At 35.3% G+C, this 25,320-nt stretch overlaps 1 protein-coding gene across 6 annotated transcripts in view; it reads left to right on the top strand.

Moving 5' to 3' along the window:
* LOC306860696 (extracellular sulfatase Sulf-2-like) overlaps positions 1–25,320 on the top strand; it is a 178,221-nt gene that overhangs the window by 150,589 nt on the left and 2,312 nt on the right. For 2 of the 6 annotated variants that reach the window (XM_079402521.1, XM_079402522.1), the window contains 15 exons: positions 5,860–6,010; positions 6,882–7,057; positions 10,134–10,262; positions 13,269–13,325; positions 13,441–13,573; positions 17,103–17,334; positions 18,258–18,495; positions 18,593–18,689; positions 18,927–19,021; positions 19,401–19,463; positions 19,541–19,710; positions 19,947–20,089; positions 21,103–21,226; positions 22,790–22,823; positions 24,813–24,866. In XM_079402521.1, coding sequence (XP_079258647.1) covers positions 5,860–6,010; positions 6,882–7,057; positions 10,134–10,262; positions 13,269–13,325; positions 13,441–13,573; positions 17,103–17,334; positions 18,258–18,495; positions 18,593–18,689; positions 18,927–19,021; positions 19,401–19,463; positions 19,541–19,710; positions 19,947–20,089; positions 21,103–21,226; positions 22,790–22,823; positions 24,813–24,866 — 1,896 coding nt within the window. The remainder of the gene's footprint in view (positions 1–5,859; positions 6,011–6,881; positions 7,058–10,133; positions 10,263–13,268; positions 13,326–13,440; positions 13,574–17,102; positions 17,335–18,257; positions 18,496–18,592; positions 18,690–18,926; positions 19,022–19,400; positions 19,464–19,540; positions 19,711–19,946; positions 20,090–21,102; positions 21,227–22,789; positions 22,824–24,812; positions 24,867–25,320) is intronic. The other 4 variants (XM_079402523.1, XM_079402524.1, XM_079402520.1 and 1 more) reach the window with 2 other exon arrangements.

The following is a 25,320-nucleotide window of genomic DNA, read 5'->3' as shown; positions in this document are numbered from 1 at the left end:
CGAGACCATGACCTGAAGGTGCTCAAAACGTATCAGGGCAGCGCCACTTTGTTTTAAAAATTAAAATGAAATAGAAAAGAAATGTTTTTTCTTATAGCTTTTAATTATAGTCTAATTATTGCTTCTTGTCATGGGACTGGTCATGCTGAGAACATCTTTACTAATTATGCCATAATCAGCCAAACTTCCTGTCCGCGATTTTAGATTTTCTTTGAAAACCTACTTTCAAACTCCTCCTAGGTCGTTGGTCTGATTTTTCACCAAATTCGACTCAGATCATGCCGTCAAAAAGTTATGGATTTTTTTCAATAGACAAAACGGTTTTCGTTTAACACATAAATGAATTTGCTGGCACGATACCAAACTACATCTGAGGCTGTATCTCTGCAAAGCTTTGACATATTGACACCAAACTTTGTGTGTGCCATTGCCATCTCACACTGAACACGCCACATCGATTTGGTACCGCCCCACCTATTGTTCAAAGTGATAATCCATTAAATCCTATTGCATAATACTACATTTTGAATAAAATCATTTTAAATTGGCTTCAATTTCTTATTGCTGCAGTTGGTCTGTGCTCGCTGTCTTGTTTGCTTCTGTAGTGCTTGGTTCCTTAATTGCTGCTTGCGGCTATATTCAATATAATTTTTTATATTTCTGTGTTGTACATTTTTCATAATTTTTACATTTAATTTTAAGGTTAAGCTCAAAAAAAAATTAATTGAGGTCTCAGATTTTTGGACTCCATTGTACATACACAAAAACATAAAAAGGGTCCGTGGCAGTGGAGATGAATTGGAAGAGAGCAGAGAAACAGCTGGAAATCATGGATAACACTGTGACTAGAAATCTTACTGCACTTTTCTCTATTTCTGTCACTCAAGTGCTACTCGATAGAGATGTTATAATGGAAACAGTCCTCTTCGGTTCACACTAATGTACACACACACACACTTGTTTTTCTCTGCTGGTTTCTCCTGCTCTCTTGCTAATTGGCCACCAGCTGGTACCAGACCAGTCTCTTTCTCTCCCTTCGTTCATCTCATCTCTCCATTTCTGTCTCTCCAGCAGATAAATCCTCCTGTCTCTGTCTATGCTTTTCCCAGGGTCTGTAATCCTCGTCCCATTCTTCACACACACAATCACACACACGCCGAGTACAAGCATGATGATGAAAAGTATATTTGTACACACTCACATAGTCTAGGTTAAATCCTGTCTACACGTGATGCAGTTGTTTTTAGGTAGCTGGATTTGCTAAATCTCTAGGACCCCACTCTCACTCTCTGTGTACACAAAGTAATCTCAAAATCTCATTTTATAGTTCTCCATGTCTACTGTTGTGCCCGGTAACCTCATAAATTCAGCCTCTGGATACAGGAAATCCCTGGGCAGAGGTCGGATTCATGAAAATCTACTCAAAAAGGTAGTTAAAAATGAAATGTACGTGAAATTTATATAATTTACATTTCTTAGAACAAATTTGTAAACTTGTAAAAATGTTTGAAGCACAATTTTTCAATAAAAAAAACAGAAAAATGTTACAAACATATCAATCGAGCAAGAAGTTACCTTCAAATTTCAGTTCTAATAACCAGATGTTATTATTCAGCTCGCTATAAACGTTAACAGTTAACTACACTAAACTTCCTTGCTCAGTACATGAACCTGAAAGAGAGAACTGACCAAATCCACTATAAATTGCATAATGACATATTTCAAAAATATAAAACAACAGTAAAAAACAAGCTTAAAGATTTACATTAATGTACTTGTATAGAATATATTTCATGCCCCAGATACATCCGACAGCACACACACAGATATATTATCTAGTTAACACACCATAAATGAGCAAACAAAAAGCCTCTAATGTACTAAATTCTCTCTCTGTCTGTCTCTCTCTCAGATTCAATTTGCTTTCAGGACATTGTGTCTCTAAGCACAAAACCACACGGCCATGAGCTCCCATTTCTCTCGCATTCAAGCAAGAAAAAGAGAGGGCGAGAGCAAAGAGATATAGTACTGTCAATGAATATTACTGTCTTTCCTGAAATATTGAGACGTCAGGAATGAAATCAGACAGAATGTTCACAAACGTGTACATTCGCTTTCTCAAGCTGACTTGTGAAGGAGAAATCCAAAATAAATTAATAGATATCCATTTTTTGATTGGTAACTGGGAAGCTCTTCAAACAGTGTGTGTGCGATAAGCTTTCTTTTGTAGTTTAACAGGTGTTTGATTCACCATTAGAGTAGATATAAACCAGGAGATGCCCATTTTATGTCTCACATAAACATCCATCATCCCTTCAAAGTAACTGCTCGAGTCAGAGAGTCTGGAATTTAATGTGCTTTTATTATTTTTATGATGTCATCTCGCTTTCACCAATAAAAAACAAACAGCCTTGCTCCTGTTTTGCACGTCCAGTCTCTTTTTGCACACAAACTTTTCATAAAACATGTTTTATGATTCACATCCACCTCTATAACATCGCCACCTGTCTGATTGTACCTATATTGCAAAGAAATATGTCACTTTTTTCACCCCTGTAGCCATAAAAAGTGGGCAAGCGCCACACATGTATTCATATTTCATATGCATGTATCATTCTCCTGCTGTCAGGGGAGAATGCCCCAGAATTCCTGTCTTAACATCCCATGAAAAATTCCTGGGACCGCCCTCATTCTCTCCGTTCAGTCCATTGCAACCACCCTCCACCGTCCATAATGGCCTCCCGCTAGTCCTGTACTTTTCTGCTCCTTGCCCTCGTACAGTTCTGAATGTAATTAACCCCTCGTTGCCCCTCCGACTGGCACAAGGCCATTGCAGAGATATTGTCCAAATCCTCATGCACAGATAGTCAGAGAGCGTATATTATTCGGAGGGAAAATCACCCTGTTCTCATCGCCGCGTGATCCCGCTGCACCTGTTTCATCTCCAACACTCCTGCGATGGAGGGAATAATGAAAATATGATCAGAAACGAACAAGAGAGGGAGAAAGGGCGTTTAAAAGGATTATGTGTAGACCAATAGAGAAGATGAAACCAGAGAGAGAATATGCTGTTTACTGTCTACATAGGCAGCTGCCTTCTGAGGCCGTATTCTAACCATGATGGGATCTCATGTGACTTATTTGGAGCAACTGTGTAGCAATAGCATTCCTCACGTCAAGCACACCAGAGACTCAATTAACAATTAATTCTAGTGTGGTAGTCTAATACGAAATACAGAGCATGCACACAAATATTAAATGATAATGTAAATCATTTTTATTCAACACTTTTCTGTATTATGTAAAATATTTATATTTACTCCTTTACTGTTAAATCCACTTGAGTTTTACATTAGCATGTTGCTAAGCTACTGTCTTGATAGTCCGATTAGAACTATTTTTACTCAACACTTTTCTGTATTGACTTAGGTTTATAATAGACTTTTCTGTTTACAGTCAATTCCAAGCTAACGTTAGCATGATGCTAAGCTAATGCCTTGCATAATAAGCTTAAAAATACAGAGGACTTAAATATTGCACATAATAGTGTGTTGTCCCTTATAATTGCAAAAAATTAACAATGGTTTTACTACAAATAAAACAAAAAAATACATGCTTACTATTTATATAATATACTATATTTTTAATCAAATTTACTTATTTTAATTGACTGTTTAGTCAATTTCACTTGAGCCTGACATTAGCATGTTGCTAAGCTAATGCCTTGCCTAATAAGCTTAAAAATACACAGCACTTAAACACCCCCCCCCCCCCCCCCCCCCCCCCCCCCCCGGCTAAAACCAGCCTAAACTGGTTGGCTGGTTTTAGCTGGTCATCCAGCCTGGTCCAGGCTGGTTACATACTGTAGCTGGTCAGCAGGCTGGTTTTAGAGGGGCTGGCCAGGCTGAGACCAGCTAAAACCAGTTACTTCAGTTTAAACCAGCTAAGACCAGCCAACCAGTTTTTGCAGTTTTTTTCAGCAGGGTATATGGTTTAATAATGGTATTTGTAGTAAAACTATTTATACAAAGGGTAATCAATATGCCAATAACAAAAAAAAACAAAAAAAAACATTACCACTTTGCTATAATAAAACCATGTTTAATTTCCATAAGGGGTGAATCAGATTAGAACTATAGCTACCACTCAACTTTTCTGTATTGAATAAAATATTTATCAACTAGGTCTATTCTGTTTACTGGGTTCTGTTTATCTTGAACGAGTGCAGTGCAGAAACACTATTGACTCAACAAACCCAAGCAATCGGGAAAGGAAGCGAATTTACACTATCATACTTTTTATTTGATTTTACACACATACTTATTACATTTCAAATTTGCACCTAACATACCTGTACATACCGAATTGTCTATTTTGTATATTGTGTTTGTGCTATTTGGCACATTGTCCATTTTTGTATATTTGTACATTATTTATTTAATTTTTATTGTTTATTTATTTTTAATTTTTTTTATTATCTGTGTCCTGTCCTGTCGCTGTCATTCTGTCGCACTGTGGAGCTACTGTCACTAAAACAAATTCCTCGTATGTGCAAACATACCTGACAATAAAGCTCATTCTGATTCTGATTCTGCAAAAGGATAAAGAAAGCAGCTGTGATTTTGACCGTAGTCCATATGTTTTGGTAAAAAGCAGAAAATGCTTCTTTTTTTTTTTACCATTTTAACACATTCAACCACATAAGCATCTACACTACAAAATCAATCCAGTTTAATGTGTTTAAAGCTCTGGAAATGGTCCAAAGTGGACAAGCTCAAAATGTTTTAGACCCTATTTACTGTTGACTGGATTGAAAAAACGCATCTTATTAAGTGTAAATGTGACCAGAGCGACAATGAATGAAGCATCATGTTCGTGACATAAATTAATGAACTATTTGATCAAATGCAGGAAAAACAATCAATATAATCGATAGAAAAGGTCAGTGAATGAATCATTCAATTAATCTCAATGAATCTTTTTAGTAAAATCATTCAAATTAAAGATGAATCAAAATCCTCACTACTATTTCTTAGCATTTGAAACAGCAGTAGGGAAATATTGATTAAAATGTCATATTTTGTTACCTTAAAATATGTCTAAGAAGACAGCACACTTCATTTTGAATCAGAGCTATTGTATAGACACAAAAAAGGAAAAGAAACAAGTGTCAAAGGAACAGCAGTACACATTTTTTCAGGTCCCAGTGCAGAAATAGATATACTAAACAAAGAGACAGAGATTTACATCGTCCCTTGTTGTCGCTAAGTTGCTATCAGTTTAAATATACGGCACCCTCAAAACAAGGCCAGGCAGCAGTCGGATAAGCGTGATGATGCTCACATTGATTTGTCTGTAGAAGGACTTTAAATAATGGCTGTAAACAATAGAGCTGGGGGCTTTTAATCACAACTGTAAAGGCTGAAGGAGTGTAAGTGCTGTTTGTTTCTAATAGGCCTCACGCCTTTCACAGGAGCGAGGAAGAGGAGCTACAAACACTTCTCTCTCTCTTTATCACTGAATAATGGTTGAGCAACCATTACATTCACAGAATGTCAGTCTGTCAGTCAGCGCCTGAGAAACCATGAGACTGTAAAATTGCAATGTGTCATTTTTGAGGAGACGGGAGAGAAAGCACACAGTCGATTGCTGTCATTTGTAATTCTGACCATGCAAACACACAGACACACATTCACGCAGACACATCCCAGCTGTCAAAATCTGTCTGTGTGCTTTCCTCTGACTTCAGCAGAACAGAGTCAACAAACAGTGTCTTGAGATGCTCTGAAAACTCTCTCGATTTCCCTCAGTCATGCTTCAGCAGGTCCACTGACGGTGACTCTTTTCTTCTCCATTCAGAACGCCCAGTTATAACTACGCCCCTAATCCAGACAAACACTGGATTATGCGCTACACCGGCCCCATGAAGCCCATTCACATGGAGTTCACCAACATGCTGCAGCGCAAGAGACTGCAAACGCTGCTGTCCGTGGATGATAGTGTGGAGAAGGTACATCAGTTAAACATGTTATACAAATTTCATGAATTACAAATAATATAAAGAGAATGCAATTTTTTAAATAATATATATATAAACCATTCCTAACCAGTCTTAGCATTTTTAGATTGATAAGGAAAAGTTTTATATATTTATATATTGTATTTTTTATTTTAATTTTTTTGATGTATGAATCATGTTCATAAGACATGTCCTACCTTTACTCCATATATTCCATGGTACTGAATAATTCTAACACTTTTCTACATTTTCTAACACTTTAAACAATACTAGTTATGGTATTTACAGTATCAATGTTCTGAAAAAGCTTTTATTTTAATAATTTCAGTTTAAAGTTTTAGTTGTTTATTGTTTTTTATCATTTTATTAGTTTGTTGTTATTTATCTTTTTTTTTTATTTAAATACTGTAATTTATTTCTTTTTAATTGTCTATTTTGATTTCAGTTTTAGTTTTTGTAATTTTAGTACTTTTATTTTATTTCAGTTTCCGATTTTCGTTTTTGTTTTTCATCTAATATTTTATATTTTATTTCAGCTTAATTTCAATTAACTAAATAATTTTTCATTGTTTTAGTGAACAGTAACAACACTGAGTGCAGTGGTCCATTTCACATTAATTCATTCATTCATTCTTTCATACATGAAGGAATGAATGAAAGTAAATGTACAGTTTTTGCTCAAGAGAATGAAATTGCTGTATATGTGGCGGTACATATAACATTACAATTCTCATGGATTCACACTAAAAAGTCCCATGATGCTTTTGTCTTGTTTTTCTCCAGAATTTTTGTTTGACCGTAGCCACAAAAAGTTCCTAATAATTTATTCTACCATTGTTATGTTTCTTCTGTCTGAATGCAGATATACAACATGTTGGTGGACACTGGGGAGCTGGACAACACATATGTGATCTACACGGCTGACCACGGATACCACATCGGTCAATTCGGACTGGTCAAGGGGAAATCCATGCCCTATGAGTTTGACATCAGAGTTCCCTTTTACATCCGCGGCCCAAATGTGGAGGCAGGAGGCATGTGAGTGTGTATCCAATGACGCCATCCAAGAGACAAGCCAGAGACAACCCTCAAAAAATGTAGTGGTTTTAGATGGTAGTACCATGATAAATCAATATTTATATTTATTCATATATTTATTTATATAAATACTATTTTTTTATATAATATAATGTATCATTGCAAAATTAAATCTCTTAAAATATAATTTCCTGAAATGTAGTATCATATATGATTAGATAATTTAATATAACATTTATGTCTATAGTAATTCATCTTTGTTTAATGGTTTTTGTACAGAGGCCAGAATTACTCTTAAATGAGGTCTAAACTTGATTTATGGGGTTTTAATGACTTTCCAATGTCCTGCCATATAAAGAGAGAGAATGAAATCTGCACGTTGCAGGCCATATTTGAACCTGCATCCCCATGGGAGCACCATACCAGAGCTCTCTCTTTCTCTCGTCAGCATTTAATATCATTAGTCACTAGTCTTGTTTACCACTGCTGTGTGATCTGGCTTCTCTTTGTCAGAAAAGCTCATTAACAGCAGTAAAGACCACTCATGTGAAGACCACAAGACTTTTTACTGTGAATGAAAGGCACAGAAAAGAGGATAAAGAGCTTGGCTGGAGACTCAGGGTGAGAAAGGCACAGCTGGGGCCAATTCAACATCAGATGAGCCTTCAGGCAATAAAAAAAAAGAGAGAGAGATGAGCCTAATTTCATTTTTTGAAAACTGAGCGGATGTGATTGGATTAATCTCCACTGAGTTTCAGTTCACTGACTTCACAGGATTTGAAATGGTCAGTTAAAATTGACACTCATAAGTTTTTAATATTTTTTTTAAATCAAAGTGAACAGCCACAGTTAGGCACGTTGAGGGGTTTGATCTGTTCTTCAGCATCAGAAGGTGAATGTTTAATATATCAGGCGAGGAGGTTTATAATAGAAAACTCTCTGTTAGCTCAGTTCTCTCAACCAGGGACCTCAGCACCTTACAAGGGGGCCGCAAGATGATATTAAATAGGACAAAACACTTTAGCTTTAAAATAAACTAAAACCGCAAAAAAATCAAGATGTCAGAAATGATGATAATAATAATAAACTTTACTTTTTATAGGGCCTTTAAAAGTTGCATTTACAAAAATTTAAAAAATACATTGAAAAAAAGAAAACATCAAAACAATTTTCAGAAAAAAACTATATAATATAAAATAAAAACAATTACAAAATATTCACATTATTATTATTATTTTTAAATTTGTTAATTTTTATATAAGAACCAGGATTCACACAATAAATATGAATGATGCATTTTGAATGAATGAATAAATTATGCATTTATATAGCGCATTTATTGTGTATTGCCGTACACCCAAAGCGCTTTACAATCATGTGGGGGTCTCTCCTCAACCACCACCAGTGTGCAGCATCCACTTGGATGATGCGACGGCAGCCACAGAACAACGGCGCCAGTGCGCTCACCACACACCAGATACAGGTGGAGAGGAGAGAGTCATAAAGCCAATCAAGTGGATATATGAGGGAATTGTAAAAGTGTGATTTCTAGACCTGAAAATCATGGACATTTATCAAATCCTAATAAGTCATGAAAATGTCTATAATGAATATATATTTTTCTAGTTATGTCAAGATCCTTTTTTTTTCTCGGTAGAAATTACCATCTGTGAGTTTAAGATGATTTGAATCCCCAAAAATAAAACTCTTCTGAAATTATAGAATTTAATTATTTAATATTTCATATAATTATAATTATTCTATATAATGTTCTTCTAATGTAATATAGTTAATAAGATAAGTAAATAATTTGTTTATATTTTTAAAATATTTTTTAATACTGTAATTCATTTTTCTGAAATAGTCTATTTTTATTTCAGTTTTAGTTTTTGTCATTTTAGTACTTAAATTTATTTTATTTCAGTTAGTTGCCTAGGTAACATTTCTGATTTTTGTTAACATTTTTCATCTAATATTTTATATTTTATTTCATTTTATTTTATAACAGTTAATCTATTTATTTAGCTTAATTCATTCAAGTAAAATTGACACATTTTATTTTACATAATTACAATTATTTTATATAATTTTCCTCTAACAAAATATAATCTTAATGCACTCATTTTAATTATTTTATCCTTATTTTAATATTGACCCTCCTCTTGTTTTTAAATAAAAAGGTTTGAAAACAAGCAGCTTTGTCATTACAGCAGAAGCAATTAAAAATATCTTGTAATATTGTCTTGGACAGTGGGGGCCTCTCTTGGAGTCAAAAGGTTTGAGAACCACTGCGTTAGCGTTCACATTTATCTCAATAACAGTTGCTCAGGTGGCACTTGCAGCCCTGCTAGTATGTGACCTGCATGCTGCTATCTATGCTCATGGACGCTCAGTGTGCATCTGATTGCCCAATACTTCACTGGGTGTTCAACCATCTTAAGTGACGCCCCAAATCATATCGGCTCAGTCTGAAAGATATATGTGAAATTTACCTATTTCACACCACCTGAGCGAAAGATGACGTTTCGTATATTACAAAAGTATATTACATACTACGTTTTAAAAAATAGCCAAGAAATAGCAGTCACTATGCAGTGTAGTCTATATTCAGTAGGAGTACAGCTGTATTCCATATTTCTCTCACTGTCTATATCTTATTATCTGTCAGTGTTCATGTGCTGCTCGTCTGGTTTCTGACCTGCATGCTGCTATCTATGCTCATGGACGCTCAGTGTGCATCTGATTGCCCAATACTTCACTGGGTGTTCAACCATCTTAAGTGACGCCCCAAATCATATCGGCTCAGTCTGAAAGATATATGTGAAATTTACCTATTTCACACCACCTGAGCGAAAGATGACGTTTCGTATATTACAAAAGTATATTACATACTACGTTTTAAAAAATAGCCAAGAAATAGCAGTCACTATGCAGTGTAGTCTATATTCAGTAGGAGTACAGCTGTATTCCATATTTCTCTCACTGTCTATATCTTATTATCTGTCAGTGTTCATGTGCTGCTCGTCTGGTTTCTGACCTTTATGTCAAATGGCGACCCACTCTTCTGTTTCCATAGCAACCCCCACATCGTGTTGAACATAGACTTGGCGCCCACCATCCTGGACATTGCAGGGATGGACGTTCCCCCAGACATGGACGGCAAGTCCATTCTCAAGCTCCTGGACACAGACCGTATGATGAACAGGTGAGGATGTCTCCTGAAGTCTGCCAGGTTTTTTTTTTAGAGTTGAGTATTTCTGAAAAGGAGTGGGAAATAATATACGGCGGTTGATATTTTTGTCCTCTTGATTGGATTGTGGACAGTCGAAGTGCTACATGAGTTTATTTATCTATACCATTATTCACTGCCTGGACGTCCTTGGTTACATCAGCAGAATAAAAAATATTGGTATGACAACTGAGCAAAGATATTTATTAAAGAAAATTTGGAATATTAAGGGGCGAATTCACCAACAATGTCTATCTGTTTTCCTTCATTTGATCACCATTTGATGAATAATTCCTGCCGTGATCAGTCAAAAATGTATTTTACTAGGGGTGTGAATATTTAGGAACCTGATTTAAAGATTCTGAGAGTCATGATTCAATTCCAAAATTATAAGTGGTTTTAATCAAAATTATTCTTGATGTTTTCATTTCATTAAAAATCATATTTAATTTATGTGTTTAACTCCTTAATTCTAAGTACTTTTTAAAACAATTACTAATGACTAATAAATGAAATCAATAGAATGTTAGGTAATTGTCAACTAATTAAATATAGCTTCAAAACATTTAATCATCGAAAAGAAAATCGCAATGCAACTGACAATCTTTTTTTTCTTTCCCGTGATCTTTTATATGAACTTCAGTTTGAACAGCACAAAGCATGTGAACAGCACAATATCATATGAGTACAACGCCTTTTGTAAACAAGAGGCAATCTATAATTAACCTAATTTACAAAGGAGGTGTGTTTGTGATGAAAGGAATGACAGAAATGTAATTTACTGTAAATACACACAGTACAGTGCTCTTTCTGCACATTTGGCACCTGGGTGAACTGGATTGTGGGTGGTTTGTGAATAAAACGCAGGTTAGCACATGCAAAAGTGGCACGACTGTTTAATAAATTCGCTATATTTCTCCGTGCAGAATCAATAGCACTATATTACTTGATCAGTTTGTAATGCTGAGTTTCCTGAGGATAATGACACTTTGCATTTAGCCTAATCCTGAGGCTCTCAGAGCAGTTTGAACAACACCTCGCCTCGCTTTATTGTCATTGAGTGGCAGCAGATGGCGGTCTGCCAGGCATCCTACTGGCACAGAGCCCCTCATCACATGACACCTGCTGAAATCTCATCTCTGCACTCTTCCGCTAGCCCGCGTACCTCTTTTATTTCAGATGAGAGGAAGAGATGCATATCTCAGCAGGAGGTGGGGGGACAGGAAATAAGAAATCCGGAGGGAAGAGGGGCTTTCAGGAAAAATGACTGGCAGGGAGATGGAGGGCTTGCACTTCCCCTTGTGCTCTCAATCAGCTCAGATAGACACTAATTAAATAAGGATCTCTATATTTCATCAGCTTCCACATGCTGAGGTTTTCTAGTTGTTTTCGAGGGCATCTCTAAACTGTTGCTAGGGTCTCTGGGTGGTCGAATAAACCTAACCCCAAGATATTCTGGTCCTAAATATGACTGATAATAAGCGTTTGTGATAAGATGAAAGTAAATCGTGAATGATTAAGCTGTCTCCACAAACTGACTTTACAGCTATGGTTTATGACAGTGCAGTTCAGTGCCTATTTATATTAGTATTGAAATAAAATAAAGTGAAATGGGATTTTGGTCTGTCATTATTTCTTTTTATATTTTGTTGTGGGGCTATGTTTTCTTAAACATGGAAATTAGTTTTGAGGTACTGCTCATTAACTTGCAAAAACCAAAATCAAAAAGAATTGTGAACGTAAATCGTGATCCTGTTATGGAAGCCTATTTCTGCCACTGAATAAAAAATCAAACGGGGTAATTGCTATTTGTGAGAAATAAAATCAGAATTGCGCGATCACTTTTTTTTCTCATAATTGCAAGTTTATATCTTGAAATTAAATTTTTCTGAGAATTCTGACTTTTTATCTCACAATTCTGACTTTATTGCATTGCAGTTCTGACTTTATAACACTTAATTGTGAGTTTTTATCTCACAATTCTGAGAGAAATGTCAGAGGGAGTTTATATCAGACAATTCTGACTTTATAACTCGTGATTCTGAGAAAATAAATCTGAATTGCAAAATGTAAGCTCAACTGCGAGAAACAATGTCAGAATTTTGAGATAAAAACTAGCAATTTTATTTTGTATTCAGTGGCAGAAACAGGCTCTCATAATTCATTAATAAACAGACTTTTGTCATCTAGATCAAAGTGGAGTAACCAACACATTAAAAACATAAAACAAGAAATGATATCATAGTGAGGACCCTGCAGACCCTCATGACTGTGTCAACGTTGTAAGTCATATTAATATTAGATAATTTGACCTTTTTATGACAAGCAAGGTAGTTTAGTTGTTACTAGGTAAAATTAGTTTAAAATCTTAATGAGTAAAATAATATTATTTTTTTTTTATTATTATTGCTATTGTTATTATCGTGGCGACTCAGTAGCACACCACTTTTCTATAAACCCCATAATTTTAAAGTATCTTTCATGTTCAAAACACAAATGGCGTGGTGCAATGTATGCATGACTTTGGCTTTGGAGTTTGTGAACTGATGATGCCTTAGCAAGTACCATGAACAATAGGAGTCTGAATAGGAGAAAAGGCCACTCTTAAATCTGGCAGAAACTCCTGCGGAGATCAGAGGGGTGTGTGAGAGCACCGATCGATAGCTCATATCTGCAGAGAAGGTCAGGAGGTGCACAGAGCACTTGTGTTTCCTCACCTCCACATCTCCTTCTGTTTTTCATCAGGGATAGTAGAGGGGAAGAAAAAACACTTTAAATTGCAGGCTGGATTTCAGTTTAAGCTGTTTGTCATTTTTTCAGCATTACGATTTTTTCATTCTTTTTCAATCTCGGCCTCAACTTGTTGCATTTACTCATCATTTGAGTCCACTGAGAAACGGCCAATTTCTGGACATTTTGCTGTTCCAGGTGATCAGCAACAAAGCCGGTAGATCAATATCCATCCGTTTCTCCTAATTGCAGGTTCCAGCTCAGCAAGAAAGGAAAAGTGTGGAGGGACTCGTTCCTGGTGGAGAGAGGGTGAGTCAGCGCAAATTAAATGTGAAAACAGCCGGAGAGCTCTGGGTTTTTGGCGTGAAAGGTCAGCGTATGTTTATTCAGATAACATGAGGTTTTTTCTCTTCTCTGGTGACAGAAAACTGCTGCATAAAGTTTTGAATGATGGGAAAGATATGGCCCAGGAGGAAAACTACCTGCCCAAATACCAGCGTGTTAAAGACCTGTGCCAGCGCGCAGAGTACCAGACGCCATGTGAACAGATCGGTCAGGTACAAAAACATGTACATATATATCTTCTGACAATCTCGTACAATTTATACAAAAAGTAAATATAGGCAGCAATCTACTACTCCACATAACCAGGTGTCCAGTGTTTCAAACATTGGTTTGTTGATGCATGCATTCAGAGGAGCAGAGATGAAGTCATCAAACGAAATGTCACAAGTAGCAACTTGATGTGCTAGTGAAACTGCTGTGTAAATGATTTTTGGACATTCCACATCATAATGTTATTGTTTGCCTTTCAATTTGACTTGCAAATGAGCAAAAACTCTACTGCTGACCTCAATATGTCACATAGACTATTTAAAACACTAAAATCTCATGTTCAATCATAACATAATAAATGTTTGTGCATAACATAATAAATATTCATGAGCTATGCCTTCACCAGCTAATGCCATCAGAACCAGCACGTCTGTGAAATACTACTACACACCACCCAGGAAAAACACCTTAACATTTTGATATTTTTAACAATACTGTACATTGATATATTTATTTTTAATAGTTCATAAAGTGTATTGTGCTCACCAAGGCTGTATTTTTAAATAAGAAAATACAGTAAAAACTATAATAGTATAATAAAATAAAATAATGTGCTACTTTTTTTCAGGATTCATTGATGAATAGAAGGTTCAAAAGAACAGTGATTATTTGAAATAGAAATCGTTTGTAACATTATAAATGTCTTTACAGTCACTTTTAAACAATTTAATGAATCCTTGCTAGATAAAAGTTTTTTTTTTTTTTTATCTTATCCCAAACTTTTGAATGGTAGTGTTATTATTATTAATATTATTAATAAATGTCAGCATATTAGAATGATTTCTGAAGTATCATGTGACCCTGAAGACTGGAGTAATGATGCTGAAAATTCAGCTTCACGTTACAGAAATAAATTACATTTTAAAATATATTACAATAAAAAAAGAGTTATTTTAAACTGTAATAATATTTCACAATATTACTGTTTTTATCAAATAATTTCAGCCTTGCTGAGCATATTTTTTTTTTTATAAATCTTATTTATTGCAAACCATTAATAAAGTATGTAATTACTGAGGTACTACACAGAAGGTACTTAAATATAATATTACCATGGCACTATGTCCACTAATACTTTTTGGCATACTTTGTCTGTGTGTGTGTGTGTGTGTGTGTGTGTGTGTGTGTGTGTGTGTGTGTGTGTGTGTGTGTGTGTGTGTGTGTGTGTGTGTGAATTTGTATAATGACATGGGTATGACAGAGGTATTACAATATGAAGGTGGTTTATGAGGACACTGCCTATGTCCCTGTAATTCAAAAGGCTTAAAAAACATACTAAATGGTTTTTTTATTTATTTATTTTTTTTAAATCTATTTCAAAATTTTTGAAAGTCTCCTAGGGCTAAGCTTAGGTGTAGGGTTGGTGTAGGGCAATAGCACAAAACCATTACGCCTATGGAGAGTCCCCATAAACCACAAAAACCAACGTGTGTGTGTGTGTGTGTGTGTATACGTCTTCTGAAACAGAAGTGAGTACAGAGAGATGTCTGAGCTGTCAGATCAGACACCTGAAATTTCATGCTCCCACTTTCACTCTAAACAAGACTGGCCCACTGTAGTCCTCCAGGGACCTGCCGCCAGTTCCTGCATTATCTATTCTCTCCATCCCTTTCTCTTTTCTCCATCTTTTTCTTGCGTTTTATGTCAGGCTTTATTCCTCCATCTGCTTTTCTGCTTTGATCAAGGAACCGTCTGTCATTACATACCTTCACACTTGTGCAAGCAAGAAAAAAGTCTAACTTTCAAACCAAGAAAAAGGGAAAATTGTACCTGCAGAAAGTATTGTTTATGTGCACATGCTATCTGCATTGTTTTAACACTTTATTTACTAAAATTAAATTCTGTCATGATTTCTCACCCTCATTTTAAAGAATGTTGGTAACCAGACAGTTGCTGGTAGCCATTGACTTCCACTGTATTTTTTCCATACTATGGAAGTCAATGTTACCGTCAACTCTTTGGTTACATTTTTTCTAAATATTTTCTAATGTGCACAACAGAAAAAAGAAATTCATACAGGTTTGGAATGACATGAGGGTGAGTTCATTTTTGGGTGAAGTATCACTTTAACCTCTTAACTGTCACATATTTTAATAATCATCCTAAATTAGATATAATTTGAAAGCTTAAACACTTAAAATTAATCTTGTGAAAACTTTTGTTATCATGAAAATGGTACTTTAAATTCTTTTGGTGGGCTCCTCCCCCTAGTGAGCGGTGTCAAGTGTCATGTTACAAAATGTACTACAATATTTTATAATCAAAACTTTAAAAAATCTTGACAAAACACATCGTTGGAATGGTCTGAGTCTCAAGGTTCCATATTTGGTGATTATTTTGTGGTAGAAGCAATACTGTGACAGAAATGTATAACTTGACAGGGAAATGCATCAAAAAGGTCAACGGAGTTTGAGTGTCACCGGGTGACTTTTTGAAATGGCGCCTAAACAAAATCTTACAGGAACCTTTTTTTTTTTTTGTGAGATCAACTTCAAATTTGGAACATAATGGAGTTATATACATGGCTTTGATTTTATAGCAATTTTAGATTCCTAAGTACTTTGTAAAATATTTAATTTATGAGAAAATATATATTTTTTTTTTAGTGCAGTACATTTTCTCAGATTTATTTGTATAGCGCTTTTCATAATACACATTGTTTCAAAGTAGTTTTACTTTACAGAAAATCATGGTGTTCATATTTCTGACATCTTAATATCTTAATGCCCTACATTTGCATTTAGCAGATTAGAGCTGGTTTTTGCAATATAGTATATGCACTTTACATTAGTATAATGTATGTACGCATATAAAGTGGGATGTTATGCACATCCAACTTTATATATTTGGCAATAATATAGTTACATTATGCAATAAAAATAAAAGTCATGCAGTTCAAATTTGCTATATCGGTTTACATGAGTAGCTCATAGCTTCTTTAATTTCTCATCCATGTCTTTAACTACAAGGCCACTAAAAAGTGACTAAAAGGAAAGGCATGTTTCTCTCATCTCTCTGATAGTGTGCAGCCCTGAGCGCTCTGTAACTTATGTTCCTCATTAATGAGGCTTTTAACTTTTAAACTTTTACTTCCGGCGTATAAACACAGTCATCCACACACACATCATCACGGCGAAAAGTTAATGGGTGTTGATGGTGTCAAACAAATTTTGTTCGTGAGCAGACGCTGTCAAATACAGTTCAGTCATAGAGGAATGAGCTAAGAAAGATATTTTGTCACATCAAGAGAGTTGGCTTTCTATGGTCTCATGGTATTGTACTTTGCATCAGGTTTTTGAATGATAAAATATCATCATGGTACCTTTTAAAAAAAAAAAAAAATCATGATATTACCCTGGTACCATGTCCAAGCCACTGTGGCAATACCTTTTGTTTCTGTGATGTTAGTGTATATGAATCATCTCTGAGAGTAAAACTGCATGATGTCCCTCTTTGTCTGTGTCTCTGCAGAAGTGGCAGTGTGTTGAAGACGCCACGGGGAAGCTGAGGTTGTCTAAATGCAAAGGCATGGCCAGTCTGTCTGCAGTGCGGAAGCCGTCTGTATCCAGCATCAAATCTCAGATTTATCTGCAGAGCATGAGCGCTGATGTCAGCGTGAACTCTGAGCCTCAAGGCTGCAATTGTGAACCCACAAGCAACAGACCAAGCACCTTCTCCAAGAATAAACTGTTCTCCAAAAAGAGTGAGTATGACTAGATACTGAACTACAAACACACACAGCAACAAGTCCTCCAAAAGAAATCATGCAGGAGGAATTAGCTGAATTATTCTCTGTGCCTCTGCTGCAGAGACTTGCAGAGAATGTGAAGGAAATGTTATCTAAAAACTTGCAACAATACTAGTGAGAGTGACATCTGTCAATCATCTCATTTTTAACCTTTTTTATTCTTAATTTGTCTAATTTATTCATATTGACTCTTCATAATAGATCAGCTTCAGATTTATTTTGCATAGTAAAACTTTGAAATTCAATCATTCTTATACACACACATTGATTATACACATTTTAATTATATTTAATCTCTTATTATTATTTAATTATATAATATTTTTGCATACTTATAGTAATAATATTTTGTATTTAATATAATTAATAATAAGTTTCATAATATATTACAGATAATAATTATGTATGTACACTACTGGTCACAACGCTTACCAAGGCTGCATTAATTTGAGCAAAAATACAGTAGAACAGTATATTGTGTAATATATTACAATTTAAAATAACTGATAAACTAGAAAAATACCAAAAAAATAACAAGACAATTGACTTCAGGACTTTTTTTTTTCTTTTTAATTGGCATGAAATTTTTAATATGTAAAGAAATTCTGCTCAAAGACCTGGCTTGATTTGTTTCAACAACAACAACAAAAATTTATATATACAGTATATGTGTGTATGTGTGTTTATATATATTTTGTATTATTATTATTATAATATTTTTTTTATTCAAATCAGATCTTTGAGCAGAATGTCTTTACATACTAAAAGATTTCATAACAATTAAAAAAACTCTAATCTAGTATCTAATATGAAAAGATATATATTTTTATTTTTGTCCTCAACAAGTGATAATGGCAAGCCCTGCATTTGATTGACAGAACTGAAATCCCTGAAGAGCTACTCCAGGAACCGCTTTGCCCGTGCTGTTTCCATGGAGATGGGAGAAGACCTGTACGCAGTGGACCTGGATCACGAATACAGACCTTCAGGCCCCAGGAACCTCAGCCTCAGGCAGAACACAGCAGACGAGGACGAGTTCAGCGGTGTAGGACCCACTGCAGTCAGCCAGACCAGCAACAGCCTCACTGTGCCCTCCTCTATTAAAGTCACTCACAGGTGAGGAGCGTGTGCATGTGTTTCCTTCAGTAGAGACACATTGTAGACAAAAGAGCAAGTATATCCATCAAAGAGTGTGTGTTTGTGTGTGTTTCAGATGTTTCATTTTGGCCAATGAGACAGTAAAATGTGACGTTGGTCTGTACAAATCACTGCAAGCATGGAAGGACCACAAGCTCCACATTGACCACGAAGTATGCCACACTTATGATTTGCTCACATGCATTTTGTTCCAAATCTGTATGACTTTCTTTCTTCTGTGGGATATAAAAGGGGATGTTTAGTAGAAAGTTGTGAACAATGACCAGCTGCAAGCTCAAAAAAGACAAAAGCATCAGTAAAAGTTTATACTCCCAGTCTTACAACTTTAATTCTGTACATTTATATTGCATAAGTTATGTCATTATGTACATTATCATTTCTTTTCCCAGATCGAAACACTCCAGACAAAGATTAAAAACCTTCGTGAGGTCAAAGGTCACCTGAAAAAGGCTCGACCTGAAGAGTGTGACTGCAACAAATACTAGTGAGAGTCACATCTGTCTATTATTATCTCTTTACTGTTGTTCTGTATGTCAAATTCATTCAGATTCATATTTTTTATCATTTAAAATAAAAATATTATTAATTTGAAATACTTTAATCAATAATTAATCTATTTAATGTATAATTTCATTATAAACTCCATACAATAAATAAAATACATAATACAATACATTTTACATATTACATATTAAAATGAATGACATAAGCATTTTATAGATTATAAATTGTAAATAGATACTATATGTTACACAAATGATTACTTATACAGTACATTACATACATTATGCATTAATTATTTTAATATATACTGGTTCTAATCCTATTTGATGATGGCTCACTTAATTTTTCTTCTCTTTTAGTTACAAATCCAAGTACAAGAGTAAACTGAGGAAATACAAAGCAGGACGTGTCCATCCCTTCAGGTGGGTTTTTGTGTCTGAGTGTATGTACACACATGTATGCATGATTATGGTTTTGATGATTCTCTCTGTCTCTGTAGGAAAGGACAGGAGAAGGATAAGAAGGCCTGGTTGTTGTTGGAACAAAAGCGCAGGAAGAAGCTGAGGAAGTTACTGAAGCGCCTGCGTAACAATGACACCTGCAGCATGCCTGGCCTCACCTGCTTCACACACGACAACCAGCACTGGCAGACCGCTCCATTCTGGACATGTAAGACACACATACACACTGTAACAAATATTGCTTTTACAACTGCATGCAAAGAATTAAATGCATCTGATGCATAAGGCAAACAGTTGAAGTAAAGGGGTTCACTGCACATTGAAAAAAGAGGCTAAAGACACCAAGGGGTCCTGACCAAGCGTTCATATGTGACGAGCTACAGTATGAGTGAGAATGTGTTGACTGCATTGATGTGTCTCACACTATTTGATCTTTGTTTCCAGTGGGGCCGTTTTGTGCGTGCACTAGTGCCAATAACAACACCTACTGGTGCATGAGGACCATTAATGAGACACACAACTTCCTGTTCTGTGAATTTGCCACTGGATTTCTGGAGTACTTTGACATCAGCACGGATCCGTATCAGGTCAGTGCTCATACTGTATATAAAGACAACATGAAATCAACATGGACCATGTTTACTTTCTTAATAAATGGTCCAACTCTTAGTGTACACTATTCATCAGTGCATTATTTTTGGGGAAAAAAAGCATAATTATTCTTTAGTGTAATGACTTATTCTGCCTCTGAAAACAATTTCTTAACCACGGCCACATGGACAGGGAAAAATAATATTGATAAAAAATACCATCAACCATCAGGTCAAATCTCGATGGATGACTTAGGTGTTTCTTCAACTATAGGCACATTTAGTCCTGTGGAAAATGAATAGGAAATTATTAGTTATATTAATAATTAATAATAATAATAATAAAGTAAATGGAAAACATTTCTTAAAACACACTTTTCACACTCACATTAGTTTATTTTGTCGACTAACAGTGTCCAACAGTGATGATACATTTATTTCAGGGGAATTCTGTTTTTTTTCTTCTTCTATATTCTGATGAATATTTAAATCGTAGTGTCGTTTACACCACATCTCAGATTATTGTATCACAGCATTCTTGTGAATGGCATTTTGAACTTTTAAAATGGCAAACTCTTTTGTTTTGCTGAGGCTAATTTCATAGCTCATGTTTCATGTTTTCGAAATGAATAATGAATAAATATTAATTAATATTTTCACGGGTTTTGCATAATAAAAAAAAAAAGACAAATAAAATAATTCTGCTTACATGTAGTATTTACTTTATTTTTTTTATTTGCTTCCTCCATATATTATGCGTCATTTTCATCTTCTGTTGTCCACTGGTGTCACGTTAGAACACAAAAAACTTTACTAGGAGCAAAATTGTTTGGTGTGGCAGAAATGACGGCACAATTTTTGACAAAAAAAAACTAAAGTATTGAAATGGTAACAGAAATTGGAAATTCAAATGCTTTTTTATACTGTAACAATACTTAGTCAAAAATGTTACCAAAAATGAATGTTATATAAATGTCTGTGTTATGTTGCATCTCTCTCTGTGTGTGTAGTTGGTGAATGCAGTGAACACACTGGACCGGCATGTTCTCAATCAGCTGCATGTTCAGCTCATGGAGCTCCGGGGCTGTAAGGGACACAAGCAGTGTAACCCTCGCACACGCAGCCTCGACTTTGGTGGGTCACACACACACTCGTATATGTGAAAATATCTCCACAGCACACGCAAACACACACACACACACACACACATATACTGTATGCATACACACTGCTGCATCATTCTGCTAGGCATACAGCCCAGAGCTTACAACGCTCTGACTGATACATGTGCCAAACACACACACACACACACACACATTTCCCTCTGAAAGGACAAAGGCAAAGGACCAAGGATAGCATGAAATTTCACATCTTCATCATCATCATCCTCACCTGATCCCTGGCCCTGCCATGCTTCCTGTCCTCCTTGTTTTATATGCAAACAGAAACTCGTACCGTCACCTCCAGAGCTGCTGTCCTGAAGGGTAAACATGTGCCACACAGCATGCTGTCTGAGGATGTTATGTCCTTAGTTGTATCTGACATGTAGTCCATACTCTCAAAGTCATCAAAATCGCACAGATGTGACTCAGTGATCCAGTGATAAAAACAGAAGAGGCACATTTATTGAGTCACTTACTGATTCACTTGAAATGAACTCAAGGACAGCTTATGTTAAAGGGACTCACCGGTGCCTACAATCTGATTACGTCTCTCAAAAGATCACATTAAAATGCAAGAGTAGAATGAAAACTTAAATGTTTGTGGACAAAGGTGATTTATTTTAGGTCATAATAATAATAATAATAATAATAATAAAATACAAATAATTTTATTTTTCTTAAATGCACTACTGTTCAGATGGTTGCGGTTGGCAAGATATTTGAATGGTTTTGAAAGAAGTTCATTATTACAGTTTAAAATAACAGTTTTGTATTTTGAAATCATTTATTGGTGTGATGGCAGAGCTGTATTTTCAGCAGCCAAGATCTAATATAATATCAAACACATAATTTTTTTTTCAATCAAAAAACTTGCTGGCCCCAAATGTTTGAAGAGTAGTGTGCATCAACAGCAAAATAACCTTTATATAATGTAGTCAAGCTCATATTTTCACAATGTGTCTGTGTTAGCATCTTCATAATTTGGTAAAATGACAGATGAATTTGTACAAAAAATGTTGTAGAGTTTTATTTGTAATATTGTAAATATTTCTTCGACACTTGATCTTTGATATTAACAAGCATGGGAATTGCTTTTTCTTCCTTCTAAAAGTTGATCAACTTATTTATTTAGCTAACTGTGCACAACTTTATTGTTTGTTGCAGTTTATTATTTACATTCAGCATTGTTTGACTCATTTGAGAACCGCGGTTTTACAGAACAGATTGAGCTGAAAGCCATCTGAAAGGGATCAGAATAGCAGTTTATCAGCTTAAGATGAACATTAATATTCTGCATATTGAGCCTGCAGATTCATTATTTTCCAAAAGATGACTTTTATCAAGCTCATTTATTCCGATCCTTGCAACTCCATCCATAGCCATGGATGATCTTATCTTGGCACGGCGACCTTCCATGTGACCCTTGGACCAGTTGTTTTTCCAGTGATGCTTCCCTGAGGATCTTAAACATTAATGGGGCTGTACATCATATTGTTTTTACACTCTCTAACTAATGATATTGTCTCTTCTTCAGGGGGTAAAGAGAGAAGCAGCTATGATGAATACAGGTATCACTGCCAAATGAATTTAACCCCGTTGTAGACTAGAAGGCTACTGTGAGATTATTTTGGATGACGATACTAATCCACTTCTGCAGTTCTGTTGTAGACAGCTTGGAGCTTAAATGAATGTTGAATAGTCTGATGCACATCACACACACCTAAAGGCATCACAGGAATTCACTCCTCAATGTGAAATCAAGGAGAAGACACTCTGTCATAGAGGATGACGTAGAAACTAGAACCGATTTTATGTCAATTTGCTGTTAAAGGAATGTTTCAGGCTAAATAAGTTAGGCTCTACTCTAGAATAAGTCATAATTACTTATTCTTCAGTTTGTAAAAATGAAAATCTAGTATACTGTAATGCACATACAATGGAAGTCCATGGGGCAAGATATTCTGGTATTTTTAAAAGCAATTATATTAATTCCTCTATACAAAAATGCATTATTTGAGTTGTACAGCTGTCTAAAAATGTATAGTATTGTTATTTTAAAAATGTGAATGATGTAAGAAATGGAGACAGAAAAAAACTGAAATTGTTAACTGGTGGCACGGATTAGTCCGTAAAAGCAATAACAGACAATCTCTGTCATTTTTACAAACTGAGAAAGAAGTTGAAGTATTAATTACAGTCTGCCTGTTCAAACAGAAAAACATTGTCAACAAAATCAATTAAAATAATACAATTAAACAATAACTAAGTCAAATCTAACATTTTATGCATGCAAAATGGAATGGAAGACCATATAATTAACAAATGATCAGCCTGGGGATAAATGTATTATCACATAAAGGATTACTAATATCACACTACCGCTCAAAAGTTTGGGGTCAGTAGGACTTGTATAATTTTATTTAGCAAGGATGCATTATGAAGATTTCTATTCCAAACAAATACTGTTCATTTGAACTTTATATTCTTCAGTTAAAAAATGTTTCCACAAAATAATATTAATCACCACACTGTTTTCAACATTGATAATAATCAGAAATGTTTCTTGAGCAGCAAATCAGCATATTAGAATGATTTCTGAAGGATCATGTGACACTGAAGACTGGAGTAATGATGCTGAAAATTCAGCTTTGCATCACAGAAATAAAGTTAATACGCTCTAAAATATATATTCCTATACTAAAATATATAAATTGTAATAATTATTTCACAATATTACTGTTTTTCCTGGAGTTTTCATCAAATAAAAGGAGCCCTGGTGAGCATAGGAGACTTCTTTCAAAAATATGTAAAAAAATCAAACCAACCCAAACTTGTGATCGGTAGTGTAGATACAGTATATGAACCTTTTAAGTTAGTTAGTTCTTACAAACCTCATGACCAACCGAACCCTCCCACTCAGTATGTGGGTCCAATTGCAACATTTGATCACACTTCATATAAGGTGGCCTTAACTACTATGTACTTACATCAAAAAATAAGTACATTGCACTTATTGTGGTCATATTGTATTTCAAAACACTTCTGATGCTATTGAGGTGGGATATGGGTAAGGTTAGTGACCGGTTTGGTGGTATGGGTGGATTAAGGTGTAAGGGATGGGTCAACAGTGTAATTATTATAAGTGTAATTACAGAAATTAATTACACATGTAATTACATATATGTATTTTTAAATATATAAGTACAATAAAAAACATGGACACATAAGTGCATTGTATCAAATGATTAATTTCAATGTAAGTACATAGTAGTTAAGGCCACCTAATATAAAGTGGGACCCAACATTTAAACTCCCAGCTACTTCCTTGACAGATCAGATGTCTTCTCCTTCAGATTCTGTTCGCTCTCTCTCTGTCTTTGCCTCTCTTGTTTTGTCTCCCTCTCTCTAGCCCTGTTCTGTGCCTTGCATGTATTCAGCCTTGGGTATTGTTGTGTGAATGTGAAAGCCTTTAAGTTCTCTGATTGGCTGTGTCTCTATCACATGCTTGAGTTTGGGGGCGGGGTAACAGTTTGTCTAATCGTTGCTTGTCGCATTAGGCAGTTTCAGCGCCGGAAATGGCCTAAAGTGAGGAAGCCTGTCTCCAAATCGCTGTGAGTTTGGATAATAATTCTGCTTCTCGTCCATAGGATAAAATGCCACCAAGCCACCACTATCTTGTCTGAATCACCGTTCTCTCGCTCTCTTTAATTTCCTTTCTCTTGAATGCATCTGCCTGGCCTGCATGATACAGCATTAGTTTATAGAGGCGTCTGTCTGCATGGAAACTGTTTGGAAAAATAGCAGTTTTGTTTCTGAGCATGAGGGAAGATTCACGTCACACGCCCCCCATCATCTTCACCTCATTTCATTTGAAGCCTGAAACATTTACGTTCTTCCTTCCTTCACCATCACAAGCCTTTTCAGGGTTTTTATTGTAGTTTATTTTCTGTTTTTCCTATCACAAGCATCCATCTCCATTTTGATGTATCCACTTTTAATCAGTGCCTTAAATTGTTTCGTCACTGGGCGAAAATGTTTAACATTTGTGGCCATGTTCCCCCACAG

The sequence above is a fragment of the Barbus barbus genome (genome assembly GCF_936440315.1).
Source record: "Barbus barbus genome assembly, chromosome: 41".
Classification (NCBI taxonomy): domain Eukaryota; kingdom Metazoa; phylum Chordata; class Actinopteri; order Cypriniformes; family Cyprinidae; genus Barbus; species Barbus barbus.
This window is presented reverse-complemented; position numbering and strand designations above follow the sequence as displayed.